Consider the following 15,471-nt stretch of genomic DNA (forward strand, 5'->3'; position numbering starts at 1 on the left):
GGGCAGAGACTTCAAGCCGAATTTCAGTTACTGCGTACGGGCGTCCTTTACGCTAACAAGGCCCGCCTATTGGCCGGTCTACGGACTTCCCACAGACAGTTGTATGTTTCATAAAAATGCACTCTGATGCGGCAAGTAAGTGAGAACGTTTCTGCATCAAATTGCGACCTTTCTCGTTGTTGGTGCGCGTATCAGACAGAAAAAACGGACGCGTTGTGTTTCTACATCCGCCTTTGTCCCGTGTGTCTGTCAGGTTTCATGGGAACGCATGAATCCTGTCTTATTTGCTAGTCTCTTTGTATTTGCCAGTGCTGTCTGGGTCGACAACAAAGGAAGGATGGCTACAGTAATTATAGCTATTTTCAGTTGTAAACGTTTGCTGAGACACGATAAGTTTATTTCTGGTAATTATTTTCGGGTTGTGCTGCTGTTTTAGGTTAAATTCCACCGACGCTGCTTAAGTTCAGAGGATTTTCGATTGCAGTCGGTGCGTTGTGGCGTTCCTATTCCTCGTTACTCGTGGCGCACATAATATTTAAACTCAAACTTGTAATTCGGCGTGATTCGGCCAATTTTCGGGTCAGCTGCGGACTGTAAGAGAGAAGGAAAATTGTGACGCAGTTGTGTAAAACATCTTTCGTTGCTTGCTGCAACAGTGCTAGCAATTTTTTCATAGCCCACGTTAGCTTCTGTAAAACGTCACCACAGTGCTTTCCTGTCAGTGACCATGTCGCATTACATTTATTAATCAATGTAAAATGTATTCAGTCGGAAAAGGTACATGTTGGGGGGAGATGAGTCTGAAAGAAAGAGTTGTTTTGTAGAGACGTGGGTATTGTAGTTTATTAACCCAAGCAAAGCTTAGCTTCTAACGACCACTATAAAGGAAAAGAACTACAACATCCAGACGCCCGACTCTCTGGATACTTTGTAAACTCTGCAAGTTGCTCGTCTACTGCTATTTTTGGTATGCAGCTAGTGCTATCCGTTCGTTTATCTCTGCCGTTTCTCTGAGTTTTGCCTCTAGTGATAATTCTGTACTAAACAGCAACACACACCCGGCTTTTACTCACAAGGTAGCCGCCATAATCGAATATATTAGCGTTTTAGTCCTGTCCTTTCAGTAGCACAGGGAGTCAATCGTGAGGGTCTTTTTCTGCCATTTTAAAGCCCTAAACACATCATATGTGTGGGTTAAATGGTAATGTTGTGTTCATAGGCAACGTAGGATTCAAGTCTCCATTATTAGCGTTGTTGACGTCACCTCTTCATAACCTTACATGATTAGGTCGAGTATTAAGTTATAAATGAAGCCTTATTTGGATTTTTCTAAAATGTCATTTAAATGTTTTTGTGGATAGATTTTCAGCTGAATTCTCATTTGACTACACTGGCCAGCATCCACAAGATTCACCACACCTTACACAGGCTGGTAACTATCTAACAGAAGGCTGATTATTTGTGTGAAGTGAATGTTTCTTTTTTTATTCACATGCTTTTATTTGTTAGAATCTGGCTGAAGACGTTGGACAGGATAGCCACCCGTCAGGTAAAATCCTTACGTGTGTTTTCTGTTCTTCATGCAGTTTGCACGCTAGTTCTGCTGATACTGATCTGCTGTGAATTATTTTGACAGCTTGCTACTCAAGAGCCATGCCACCTAGGAAAAAGAGGAGACCTTCTGCTGGAGATGACATGTCAGCCAAGAAAAGTCGCCAAGAGAGGTGACAGGAGGGTTTTCAGGAAACTTGATTGTTGTGGCTTATTAAAATAAACATGGACACAAATATGCTTCTGTAGTTTTGCTGCTTAGCTCACGGCTGACATCGTCTCATTATCTACAGTGTTTTCAGAAAACATGAAACATCGCAAATCCGGGAGGAGGAGACGTTTTCTAGTAAAAGATGTTTGGAGTGGTTTTATGAATATGCAGGTGAGCAGTCATCACACATTTTGGTTTAGTCACTGATCTTTGTGTTTGTAGCTGAGTTAATGCTGTGTGATGCTGCTCGGCTCACCTAGGTTGTGACGATGTGGTGGGTCCAGAGGGCATAGAGAAGTTCTGTGAGGACATCGGAGTGGAGCCTGAAAACGTGAGCAGATTTTATTTAGACTTGTTCACTACTGGACAAGGTTTTGGTTTGGTTCCATTTGCATGATCTTAGTTTATTCTATTTCCTCCTTTGGCTGCCCATCACACTGTCTCAGTGACACTGAAACAGGAATTTTAGTCATAGCAACATACGGTCAGCATTTGCATACACATTAATGCTTTTACAATCTGAAATCTGTTGACATAACTCAACAAATTTGCATCCCTAAAACACAAATATACACAGATCTGATGTGCAGCGCAATCTGTTTTCACGTCCTAAAAGCAGGTAAAGAGAATCCGGTTAACTTGGCAACAGCTGCTGTTCTATGGTCCCCGACTCGTGGTTGTCTCATCATAGCTACCTCAGTGGGTTCTAGCAGGTCTCACGAAACCCACTGCAGGTATTCAACACACCCTAAAGGTCAAAAGTTGCTCCATTACACATCCCTGGCTACTTATGGCCATTCTAAAATATCACCACACCACTAGTGCTTGCTTACAGAGAGACTTTCAGGTCATCTGGCCCTCTTGATTACTGTGCCCGTCCCAGGAACCATGTCTGGTCAAACCTTTTTGCTGAACCCATTTTTTGCCTTTATTTTTTATTTTTGAAAGATGTATTACTTGTTGATTATGTTGTTTCTTCTTGGGGCCTTTAAAGGAATATTTTGACCATTTTGAATGTGTTTCTATATATAAATAACAGAGATGGGGAATTGAGGCATCAACAAGTCATCTCCATGCTATGTTTTTCTTCAACTCAGCAACTAAACCAGGGGATTTCAATCAGCACAGTAAATGAACCTAGTTCAGTTGCTGAGCAGAACTAAAACACGGCATGGAGATGACTTGTTGATACCACAGTTCTCATCTCTGATGAATAATTACAATCTTACCTGTAGTAGAGGCCTTCCTGAACCTGCTTATGGGGTTTAAGTCCCCTTAAGTCAACTTCAGGGTTCATTTCAAGATCCTGGTTCTGGTCTATAGGGCCTTACATGGACAAGCACCATCTTACATTGGTGATCTTCTCAGTCCCTACACCCCCAGCAGGTCCCTGAGGTCCAGTGACCAAAGCCTACTGGTTGTGCAGCACCAGGCTAAAGGTCAAAGGTGACAGATCATCTGCTGCTGTGGCCCCCAGACTCTGGACCTCTCTCCCCCTGAGCCTGAGATCAGTGGACTCAGTGGTCTCCTTTAAAAAGCAGCTGAAGACTCACTTGTTCAAGCTGGCTTTTGTATGACCTTCTTCACCTCTCTCTCTTTATTCTGCTCTCCCCACCTATTCCACCTTCCTCAGGATCCACTGATTTCCCTCTTTCCTCTTCACTCTCTCTCTTTCTTAACATTTTTTCTTTTAAATCCCAATTGCCTATTTTTGCCCATTTTAAATATATTTTTAAACATTTTCTAAATGCTTTTTTAAATATTTTTACTTTTTTTTGTTTTTGTGAAGCGCCTCGTGATTTTTATCTTGAGAGGCGCTATAGAAATGATATTTTCTTCTTCTTCTTAAACTCGCTGGTGCCTCCAGCAGCTCACTGACACCAGCTTCATGCTCCTAAAATGACAGCTGTTAATTTTGCATTACATGATTATTATGGCAGAAATATTAAAAATGTCCTTATGAAATAATGCATGAACAAACCAATGAAATCCTGCATATCAGATTCTATTTAATATGGCAGCAGTCTGCTTTGACCTTGCCTGGAAGTCTGTTTCGGTTTATATTTGTGCAAAAATAAATGTTGATTCCTTTGGACCTTTAAAAGACACTGCTGCAGTCTTTAATTCAGCGGTCACAGAGCGCGTTTACATGCAGCCAGTAACCCTTTTGAAACCCGAATATTCACAATAACCCGGTTCCGCAGGTCCATGTAAACACCGCCAAAAACCCGGTTACTACACCTGGGGTAACCCTTTTCTAACCCGAATGTTTGGTCGTGTAAACGCATACCGGGATATCCCCATCAAAGCGTGTGTTCTGCGCATGCTCTGTTCGCAAGAAATCTTGGTCTTTTGAGTAGCGAGACGTCGTGTACGCGCCAGAACACCGGAAGTAAACAAGTTGCTCACGTACTCTCCTTCGAATGAAGGCCAGTACGCACAGTCGTAAAAGCTGCTGGTGGGTCGATACCAGCACTAAAGCGCAAACAAACGCGGTCGCTATCTCTTCCGAACTGGGAAACATGTTGTTGTTTTCACAGATACCGGAACAAGAAGAACCGGAAATGACGCATATTGCGTCTGGACGTAGTCCATACGTCCTGACGCTACCCCAACGTCCGCATTTACATCGGGTTATGCAAGTTAGGGGCAACTCTTTCTATTTATGCTTGTAAACGGGTTATTCTGATCAACTCAGAAACCCGAATACCGACCTTAACCCGATCATAACCCGGATATTGGCTGCATGTAAACGTAGTCAGTGAGGCCTGACAGGAACCTGGTAGGACATACCTGCTGTAACATCTTCTATTTATGCCCAGGTGGTGATGCTGGTGCTTGCTTGGAAACTGGATGCCCAGAGTATGGGATATTTTACTCTTCAGGAGTGGCTACGAGGCATGGGTTCCCTTCAGTATGTCAGCTACTTACTGTCTCTTACATTTGCTCTCTTTGAGAAAAAGTTTCTACTTCCTCTGCGGTTGTGATTCTCTGTGGATTTGGCGTTGAAGTGTGTCTGGGGTAATTTTCTGCTGTTGTCAGGTGCGATTCCACCGAGAGGCTGAGGAACTCCCTCGACTACCTGAGATCTGTGCTGAACGACGGCACCAGTTTTAAGCTCATTTACAGATACGCCTTTGATTTTGCTCGGGTACGCTGAAAAAACTCTTTCAACCATTGAGCCGCATGCACACAGTTTAACTTATAGCCTAAACTAAGCAGAAATGTAGCTCAGGATCAAATTTGATATTTTTAGCTAATCAAATCTACCTTCAGTTTTTTTCCTATATTAGACATGCAGCTTTCATAGATGAAATAAAAATGTAAAATATGGTATAAAACCCCAGTTTTGGCTTACAGAAATTCATTTTATAAACGATGGGCTCTGAAATCCGTCTAGTTTAGTGCATGTGGCTGATCTACTTTTATTAATAAAGCAAGGTTTGTTTAAAGTGGTTGTTTTTTATTAAGTCTTGTGAGTTGTGACTGGACAGGAAAAAGATCAGAGGAGTTTGGACTTGAACACAGCCAAGTGCATGCTGGGACTTCTTCTGGGGAAGACGTGGCCTCTGTTTCCTGTCTTCAATCAGTTTTTAGAGGTGAGCATGCAGCAAAAGATAATCACACAGTAGCTGTTGCCTTAATCTGTGGTGCTTGTTTGGTTTCTCAGCAATCCAAGTATAAAGTCATCAACAAAGACCAGTGGTGCAACGTTTTAGAGTTCAGCAGGACAATCAACCTGGATCTTAGTAACTACGATGAGGATGGGGCCTGTGAGTGAACACTTCATTATACATAAGGTGGGTCATCAGAGTCCACATTTGAAATGATGGTTCTCTGTCTTGTCTTTTTTCAGGGCCAGTTTTGTTGGATGAATTTGTGGAATGGTACAAAGAAAGACAGATGTCATAGCTGAGGATGGAAAAGGAAAAATAAAAGACAACTGTGACCACAACAAATCAACAACCAATACGCAAACATCAAACAAACGGTAAAGCAGTGACAGTGGGTGCTTCCTGGTAAAGGAGGGGTTCTGTGGTGGGTGGATGGGGGTGGGGGGCGCTGGGTTTACAGCTCAGCTGGATTCTGCCTCGACTGTCAGGGCAGAAGGCTGTTATTGTGGAGTTAACTCGCCATGAGGAAGTTGCATTGTGGGTCGATTTGCAGCAATCCCCCTGTGGTGTTGCTCTCTCGTCATTGTGACACGTCACATTGCTGAAATCCATCCGGTTTAGTGGATGGATGGAGGTAAAATGGTAATGTGTGGCAGAACCAGCCCTTCTTCAGCACCAAGATACCAACTGGAGCAACTTTTCATACATTGTGTTTGAGTCTTACACGTCACTTGGACCTGGGCACACTCAAGTATTAAATACTCGTGCAATCAACTTAAACTTGAGCTTCTCTGGACAAATGGCACTAACTACTGTTTTTTTATTTTAATTTTATTTCGTTATTTGAGTTTGATAGTATTTCAAAAAGCACACTGTGTCAAAAGGGTTGACTGTGGGTTTCTGATGCCTGTGCTGTTTACTATCAATATAAGCCAGTTCTTTTTATTCCCTCCAGTTTTCCTGTTTCTCTAACTGTTCTGCTAATGCTGTCTGCTAGCCCACTGCTGGGTTCTCAGATCTCACAACACCAAACGGATCAACATTGCTGCTTACCAACTCTCACTACAGTGCAGTGGTGAGCTCCGCATCTGTTGGTCTAAAGACCAATGTATGTATCTACATTGTGTTGGTAGGAGTATTATTGTGCCTCAAACATGGAAGTCACGTTTTGTGTCACACACACACACACACACACACACACACACACACACACACACACACACACACACACACACACACACACACACACACACACTTGGTCAGGTAATATTTCAGGATGAATCCAGACTGTTTAGGCTGTGTTATGAATTAGCATAGAGCTAGACAGTGTCTATTTAGTCTCAGTATATGGCATCTTTTTGTCTTCCCTAGTCCACTTTCTGGTCTCCTTTTACCAGTAGCATCTCTCCCAAAACTGACAGTGTTAATATACGGTAACTACAGTGGAACACCATGCACCCTCCGAGAGCAACATCCTAGTAGGCTTGTGAGTTATTTCTGCTCAAAGTATTTTTGTACCACCTGTAGGATGTAAACAGTGGACACTGACAGTTTGGAGCTGTGTAATGATGCTATGCTGTTCTGTGTGTAATGATGCTATGCTGTTCTGTTTGCCTAGTGTAATGTACTTGTATAAATTTTTTTGTCCTTGACTGTGACGTAATGCTGAACTGTCAGAAGATTTACTATTTGCATGCATGCTCCAGCAGAGAACAGCAAATGGATGAGATTGCTCAAAAACATTTTTTCAAACATGTTTTTGTTTTGTACAGTTATTCGTGCACATGTTTTGTGCTTGCTTTGGCATACACAACCATGTTAGTTTATTTTTCTAATGAGAAAAACACAATTGTGTCTAAGACCTGGAACACACCTGTAACCTCATGATGGAGCGAGAGTTCCCTCCTGCATTTATCCCATATTCTGCATCTTTACACACATTTTAAACCCCAACAGGCTGCAGACCGTGTGATGAATTATTTTATTTAAAGTACATAAAATATTTGGTTTGCCATTATTCACACAAATGCACATTTCAAATAGCGACGTTTGTCCATTAAAATCCAGTCATTGTGAAGTATCATCCTTCAGCAAAAACAGATTAGACCAGCTGTTGGATTGCTACCAAATACTGTGTAGACATAGTTGTTTTGGTATTCTTCCATAAAAATGCAGGAGGATGAACAGCCTTGTCCCAACTGTATATATGTATGTAAACAATTTAATGTCTATATGTCTGTTTTCACTATAACCAATGTCTATACACGAAAATAAAAGGGTTTATTAACTTACTGGCCGATATCTTAATTCATTACTAATGTTAATTCAAATAAGTATACATTTTATTTATTTATGAACTCATTTTTTAAGAGAATTAAACCGCCAGAGATGTACCATCTGGTTTTTGAACGGGTCCTCTAACCATACAATAAACAGAAAGCAAGATAACAGAGTTAATAAAAGACCATTCTAAGACGCTAATCACTTTATATATATCCAAAACATATTTGTTTTATATATAAAACATCTGAAACATTCCTAAAAATCTATAAAAAGCACAGAAGAATATATAAAGAACGTGGGTGTAAAAAAATAAATCAAAAGACGATTGCAAATAGGCATAACATGTTGATATACAAAAGTTCTAAACAAACGAAAGGATGTGATGGACCTTAAAGCTGCTGGTAAGTTGTTCCAGTCCACTGGAGCTCTGACAGAAAAAGCCAGCTTCCCTGACTCCTTTTTAAACTGGGTTTTACCAATGAAATTTGATCAGCTCTGCAAATAATGTGATAAGAGTGGCACGGTATTAGCAAAGTGGTTAAATATGATGGGAAATTAAAGTGAACACATTTGAAAATAAACAGCAACCAGTGAAACTTCAGCCTAGCTCCAACTGGAAGCCAGAACAGACGTGTTGACAGTGATGAGTTTGGAATGGACAACGCAATACAGAACGACATAAGCTGTTATAAATAATATTAACAGAGTGAAGAGAGGAAGTGGTAGAGGTCTGATAAATTACATCAGCATAATCTAACAGTATTTAGAGATGTTATTAAAATCTTGATTGTTTTTAAACCTGCTGGATCTTATATGACCGTTAAAGCTTTTAATCTTTAACTTGTGCAATTAGAAGTTATCTTAAAAACTGAACCAAAAAAAATGTAGACACATAAAAAATAAATTCTTAACTTCTCCACAAACAGTTTTTGTAAAAGCAAAGACGTGTCAAATTCTGCAATTTACTTAGAAAAATAAGACCTATCCTTGTTATTTTTGTGTTTGCCCTTCTCAGTCATCTGGAGGAGGGGTTTCTGGAAGAGGAGGTGGAGCCTCCTGCAATAGGTTTTTAATTCCATGCCCTTTGTAGCGTGGAACTCCATATAACAACAATAGCAAATCTGCATCTTTTCTCTTTTCCACTGAAGCTGAAGGAAGATGTTCCACTGGTTCTTTCGGTAGCACATCAATGCCCCGTTTTGACAGGCCATAATCAAATTTGGTGTCATCTTGTAGACCATCAGATGATGCTGATGGATTTTTACCATAATCTGTCTCCCAAAGTTTTCTCTCCAGTGACATGGCTTTCAGGGCACCGAGGCCCCTGTTTTGCCTGTCTTCTGATACTGTTTCTGTTGTCTCATTTGCTCTGAGGGGTGAAACACCAAACATGTCGAGAGAATCACTGGATGAGTATGAAACACCTTTAGTGTCAGGTGATGAGTGTTTACTCATTAGTGTCACATCCGATTTCCCATTGTCTTGCATTTTGTGAACAACACTTGTACTGCTGGAGATGCCATGTGGGGGAGACAGTGGCTGTGCGACTGTAGTTGCATTCAGACTGGCTTCTGACAGGTCAGATAAGTGATGACCAACTCCAGTCCATCTAATTTCATCTGGCAAGTCCTCATCTGTGTTGGATCTGGACTGTCTGATCTTGTTTTTTACAATATGATCAAAGCTCACACTCTTACCAGTCCTTGGGACAAGAGATGCATTTCTATCATCCTCTAGTGTAACAAATGCTGTTTGACTCCTGTCTCTTGGAGGGAAAGAGTTCCAAGGAAGGGGCGATGATTGTTTGATGATGGAACGTTTATAAGTGATAAGTAAGTCATCTGTAGTTTCCTGTACAGGTGATATTTGTCTGCTTTGCATTTTGCTGTATTCCTTCACATTCTTTTCACTTTTATTGATGAAAGATGAAGCATAACTTGACTCTAGGGATGGAGCCTTAATATCCAGTCGCCTTTGAATGCGTGGGACACCAATACTCAGGTCAGGAACACTTCTCTTAATGTCAGTTTTTGAAAATGTATAAGGCTGCTGTTGTGAAGTTGTGGTTGAAGCCTTTTCACCAACCCAGATATCTTCATACCTTTCAGTGCGTTGAGAACCAAAACCACTTAACATGGTGTCAAGCTCGGTCTTTTGTCCTTCTGTTACATTTGGTTCCTTATTACCTAAGGAGGTGTACTTGGGATATGGATCTTTTAGAGTGATGGAAACATTCTGTGCTTTGTTTTCAAGCACTGGGGATGAGTCTTTTCCCTGCATCTCAACATTTTTTCTGTGTAATCTTGGTCTGCTTTCAGGTCTTGTTTCAGTGTTGGAAGAGTGTTCAGAGTATGGTGAAGACAGACTGTGTGGTTCTGTTGTTGATGGTGTAATTTCTAGACGCTTTCTGAAGCGGGAAATACCAAGATTCATTGTGGCCCATCGGGTCTGAAGCTCTGGGTTAATATCTGGTGTTACATCTATGGTGTCATTTGTTGGCTTGTTCTCCAAATGGTCTGGAATAACTGAATACTTTTCTAATTTAATGTTGTAGTCTTTCCTTGGAGTATGAAAAATGTTCATTACTGGAGCGTCTAAGGACTTAACATTATTTTCTGAAGTTGTTGATAAGGCAGAGTAATCCATTTTTACACGAGCCTGGAGGTCTTTGTCCTCATTTTCACTTTCACGTCTGGATGAGGGTGACCAAGGTGGTGGAGCTTTAAAGTCTAAATGCCTTTTAATTTGTGTTACATCCTCAAGATCCACGACAGGCCACTGGTTTTCTGACACCTTTGTCACTGATTGTGATGCTTTTATTGAAGATATTATCATGCCTATCCCTTGTTCACTACTAGAGGATGAATCAGAGCCTGGTGTTGGTGCCTTGAAATCTAAACGCCTTTTGATTTGAGTTACTTGCCCAAAATCAACAGTAGGCCATTGGTTTTCATGCACTTTTATCACTGTTTGAGATACTTTAATTGTAGAACTTTGCTGGTGAAGATCCTTCTGCTCCTGTGTCTTTATGTGAGTTTTTGTTACATCCTCATTGTCACTAGTAAAAGATGAATCAGAACATTGTGTTGGTGCTTTGATATCCAGACGTCTCCTAATCTTTATTTGCTCTAGACCAATAGCTGGCCAGTGGTTTTCTGGCACCTTTGTCATTGTTTGAGAGACATTAATTGGAGGTTTCGACATGTGTAACACTTCTTGCTCTTGACTTTTTAAGTGGCTTTTTGTTTGATTATCACTTTTATTAATGGAAGATGAATCAGAACTTTGGAATGGCGCTTTAATATCCAGACGTCTCTTGATCTTTATTTGCTCTAGACCAACAGTTGGCCAGTAGTTTTCTGGCAACTTTGTCACTGTAGACACTTTAATTGGAGACCTTGAAATGTGTACCTCCTCTTCCTTTTGCTCCTTTATGTAGCCTTTTGTTTCATCCATGATGTGACTGCTAGAAGATGAACCAGAAATTAGGGATGGTCCTTTAAAATCTAGTCGTCTTTTGATTTGCGTTATTTGTTCGAGATCAACAGTTGGCCATTGCTTTTCTGGAATCTTTGCCAATGTTTGAGGTACTTTCATTGGAGGCAAGACCGTTTGTTCCCTCACTTGATCCTGTCCATGTGTGTGGATTTTTGTTTCATCTTCCTTGTCACTGCTCGAAGATGAGTTAGAAATTGATGATGGTGCTTTGACATCTAGACGTCTCTTGATCTTTATTTGCCCAAGACCAATAGTTGGCCATTGGTTTTCTGGTACATTTGTTATTGTTTGTGATAATTTAATTGGAGGCCTTGACATTTGTAACACTTCTTGCTCTTGATTTTTTGAGTGGCTTTTTGTTTCCTCATCACTTTCATTATTAGAAGATGAATCAGAACTTTGTGATGGAGGTTTGATATCTAGACGTCTCTTGATCTTTATTTGCTCTAAACCAACAGTTGGCCAGTAGTTTTCTGGCAACTTTGTCACTGTAGACACTTTAATTGGAGACCTTGAAATGTGTACCTTCTCTTCCTTTTGTTCCTTTATGTAGCCTTTTGTTTCATCCGTGCTGTGACTGCTAGAAGATGAACCAGAACTTAGGGATGGTCCTTTAAAATCTAGTCGTCTTTTGATTTGCGTTATTTGTTCGAGATCAACAGTTGGCCATTTCTTTTCTGGAATCTTTGCCAATGTTTGAGGTACTTTCATTGGAGGCAAGACCGTGTGTTCCCTCACTTGATCCTGTCCATGTGTGTGGATTTTTGTTTCATCTTCCTTGTCACTGCTCGAAGATGAGTTAGAAATTGATGATGGTGCTTTGACATCTAGACGTCTCTTGATCTTTATTTGCCCAAGACCAATAGTTGGCCATTGGTTTTCTGGCACCTTTGTCAATGTTTGAGATGCTTTAATTGGAGACCTTGGCAAATGTACTTCCTCTTGCTCTAGCCTCTGTGTGCAGCCTTTTGTTTCATCATCAGTGTGACTACTTGAAGATAAACCACTACTTTGTGATAGTTCTTTAAAATCCAGACGTCTTTTGACTTGAGTTACTCTTCCAAGATGAACAGTAGGCCATTGGTTTTCTGGTACATTTGTTATTGTTTGTGATAATTTAATTGGAGGCCTTGACATTTGTAACACTTCTTGCTCTTGATTTTTTGAGTGGCTTTTTGTTTCCTCATCACTTTCATTACTAGAAGATGAATCAGAACTTTGTGATGGAGGTTTGATATCTAGACGTCTCTTGATCTTTATTTGCTCTAGACCAACAGTTGGCCAGTAGTTTTCTGGCACCTTTGACACTTTAATGGGAGACCTTGAAATGTGTACCTCCTCTTCCTTTTGTTCCTTTATGTAGCCTTTTGTATCATCATTGTTGTGACTATTAGAAGATGAACCAGAACTTGGTGATGGTCCTTTAAAATCAAGACGTCTTTTTATTTGTGTTATTTGTTCAATGTCAACAACAGGCCACTGCTTTTCTAGAACCTTTGTTAATGTTTGACACTGAGACACTTTTATTGGAGGGTTTGTAATCTGTACCTCATCATGCTCCTGTTTCAGTATCAGGGATTTGGTTTCATCCTTACTCTCTCTGCTTGAAGAAGAATCCAAACCTTGTGATGGTCCTTTGATATCCAGACGTCTTTTTATTTGTGGTAGTCGTCCAAAATCAACTGTAGGCCACTTGCTATATGGTTCCCCAGTCACAGTATCAGATATCTTAACTGGAGGCTGTGAGATGTGCACCTCTTCATCCCCCTTCTTCTGTATGTGGCCTGTTATCTCATCCTCACTGTCACTACCAGAAGATGAATCAGCAATTGGTCTTGGTGCTTTGATATCGAGGCGTCTCTTGATCATTATTCGCCCAAGAGCAACTGTTGGCCACTGGTTTTCTGGGTTTTCCTTTGCCATTGTTTGAGATAGTTTACCTGGATGCCGAGAGATGTATACGTCTTCCTGCCCCTGTTTCTGAATGGGGCCTGTTGTCTCATTTTCGCTTTCACTATTAGGAGATAAATCAAATCTTGGTGATGGTGCTTTAAAAGCAAGATGTCTTTTGATTTGTGTAACTTGCACAAGGTCAACAGAAGGCCACTGGTTTTCTGACAACTCTGTCACCATTTGAGATACTTTAATTGGAGGCCTTGACATATGTACCTTCTCTTGCTCCTGTTTCACTACATGGCCTTTTGCTTCACCACCTCCGTCTTTATTGGATGATGAATCATAACTTTGTGATGATGCCTTAATATCGATACGTCTCTTGACTTGTGTTAGTTGCTCCAAATTTACAATAGGCCATTGATTTCCTGGCTCAATTATCACTGTTTGAGGTACATTAATTGAATGCCTTGACATGTGTACTTCTGCCTGTTCCTGTTTCTTTACATTGTCTGTTGTCTCATCCTCACTGTTGCTGCTAGAAATAGAATCAGAACTTTGTGATGGAGCTTTGATATTCAGACGTCTCTTGATTCTTCTTTTTTGCCCAAGATCAACAGTAGGCCACTGGTTTTTGGGCATTTTTGTCACTGTTTGAGATGCTTTACTTGGAGTTCTTGTCATGTGCGCCTCTTCTTGCCCCAATTCTTTTATGTAGCCTTTTGCACTGTCCTCACTGTCACTACTAGAAGATGAATCAGAACTCATGGAGGGCGCTTTAACATCCAGACACCTCTTGAATCGTGTTACTTTTCCAAAGTCAACAGTGGGCCATTGGTTTTCTTGTTTTACTGTTTGAGAGACTTTAATTGGAGGCCTTGACATGTGTAACACTTTTTGCTCTTGTTTTTTCATGCAGCTTTTAGCGTCATCACCATTTTCATTACTAGAAGATGAATCTGAACTTTGTGATGGAGCTTTGATATCCAGACGTCTCTTTATTCTTATTTTTTGCCCAAGAATAACACTAGGCCACTGGTTTTCAGGAACATTTGTCACAGTTTGAGATTCTTTACTTGGTGGTCTTGTCATGTGCACCTCATCCCTCCCCTGTTGCTTCATGTAGCATATTGTTTCATTTTCACTGTCACTGCTAGAAGACGAATCATAATTACCACCCTGGTCAATGTCTCGGTCAGAATTTACATTATAATGTGTAGGTTCATCTTCACTGATGTAGGAACTAGAGCTAGACATGTCTTCCATTTTCTGCTTGTCAGAAGTAGATTCTTGACTTTGTTGTAAATTATTATAAGAATCGAACACCCTGGAACCAACAGACGGACTTTCAGCTGAGTCACTGAATTCAAAAAGTTCTTCATTGTCACAGTCTTCATTGTCAGAGTCTAGTGATTTTTTTACTTTTGTGTGTAGAGAAGGTCCAGAAGAAATTCCAATAATTTCATTTTTTCCCTCCATAGAAATTTGTGTGACCTCTGTTTTTGTAGAGAAATCAGCTCTCTGCTGAACTGAGTCTTCTGCCAGTTGAGGAGAATTGCGCCCCACATAAGTTGGTCTTCTGATTTTTTCGGAAAAAGATGAATCTGAGCACGATGACATACTTCTCCTCTCTTCTAATTCAGATCGGTCAGGAATATGTTCAAACTCCTTGTGGTGGATGCTTTTTTCATTGGAATCACCTGTTCCTCTGTCACAGCTCTGCTTATTCTCCAAACTTCTATGACATAAATGTTCACTTCCTGAATCTCCCGCAGTTTGATCATACGGCTCAGCCTCACCTCCTTCACACTTAATCACTGCATCACTACTGATTCTTTCCTGATCACCACTGGCTACATCATAAGACTGTTCATTGCTGTCTTCGATGAAGTCCACAGTGCTAAATGTGACCCTCCTTTCTCTAAATGGTCCTGGGCCTTCTTGTTCTTCACCATCGGAGAAGGCCTCATTGTCATACGGTCTTTGTTCAGTAGAGGTTGCAGTAGGGCTTTTCTTCTTAGCAATCCGTTTACAAAGCATATCAATCAAAGGTCTGGCCAGGACTCCAACAATAAAAGCTAGCAGAAATGTGATGAAAACAGACAGACACACAGCCAGAGCCAAGTCAGACTCTGTATACTGTGTTTTCACTTCACCCACCCTATTAACAGTGTTTTGTGGGGGACTTGAGCTATGGGATTTTGGTAAACTTCTTGCTTTTCTTGCACCTCCTCTTTTACTGATTTGGAGGTTAAAAACAGAGACTACTTGGTTTTCCTCAGACACACACACATATAGTCCTGAGTTGCTATCTGAGACATCACTGATTAGCAGACCAGCATTTTGCTGGCTGACAGATCCTTTACCACTGGGAGTCCACAGCACAGAATCTACAGAAGAAAAAAAAGTTATGTAAATTAG

At 40.7% G+C, this 15,471-nt stretch overlaps 2 protein-coding genes across 3 annotated transcripts in view; one reads left to right on the plus strand and one right to left on the minus strand.

The window, feature by feature from the left end:
- dcun1d4 (DCN1, defective in cullin neddylation 1, domain containing 4 (S. cerevisiae)) lies at positions 1–7,667 on the plus strand. Of its 2 annotated transcripts, none has more exons than XM_015975637.3 (11): positions 1–135; positions 1,362–1,432; positions 1,510–1,549; positions 1,637–1,724; positions 1,845–1,933; positions 2,023–2,093; positions 4,585–4,676; positions 4,805–4,913; positions 5,257–5,361; positions 5,433–5,535; positions 5,619–7,667. In XM_015975637.3, exons 1-11 carry the CDS (start codon positions 117–119, stop codon positions 5,672–5,674), a joined length of 843 nt encoding a protein of 280 aa, XP_015831123.3. In that variant the 5' UTR covers positions 1–116; the 3' UTR covers positions 5,675–7,667. The 2 variants fall into 2 exon arrangements, with proteins under 2 accessions (XP_015831123.3, XP_070409991.1); XM_070553890.1 differs by lacking the exon at positions 1–135 and adding an exon at positions 1,058–1,076.
- LOC107396093 (uncharacterized) overlaps positions 6,555–15,471 on the minus strand; it is a 23,948-nt gene continuing 15,031 nt past the window's right edge. The window contains exon 5 of the mRNA XM_054734857.2: positions 6,555–15,440. Coding sequence (XP_054590832.2) covers positions 8,671–15,440 — 6,770 coding nt within the window. The 3' untranslated portion in view covers positions 6,555–8,670. The remainder of the gene's footprint in view (positions 15,441–15,471) is intronic.

The sequence above is a fragment of the Nothobranchius furzeri genome, chromosome 8 (genome assembly GCF_043380555.1).
Source record: "Nothobranchius furzeri strain GRZ-AD chromosome 8, NfurGRZ-RIMD1, whole genome shotgun sequence".
Classification (NCBI taxonomy): Eukaryota; Metazoa; Chordata; class Actinopteri; order Cyprinodontiformes; family Nothobranchiidae; genus Nothobranchius; species Nothobranchius furzeri.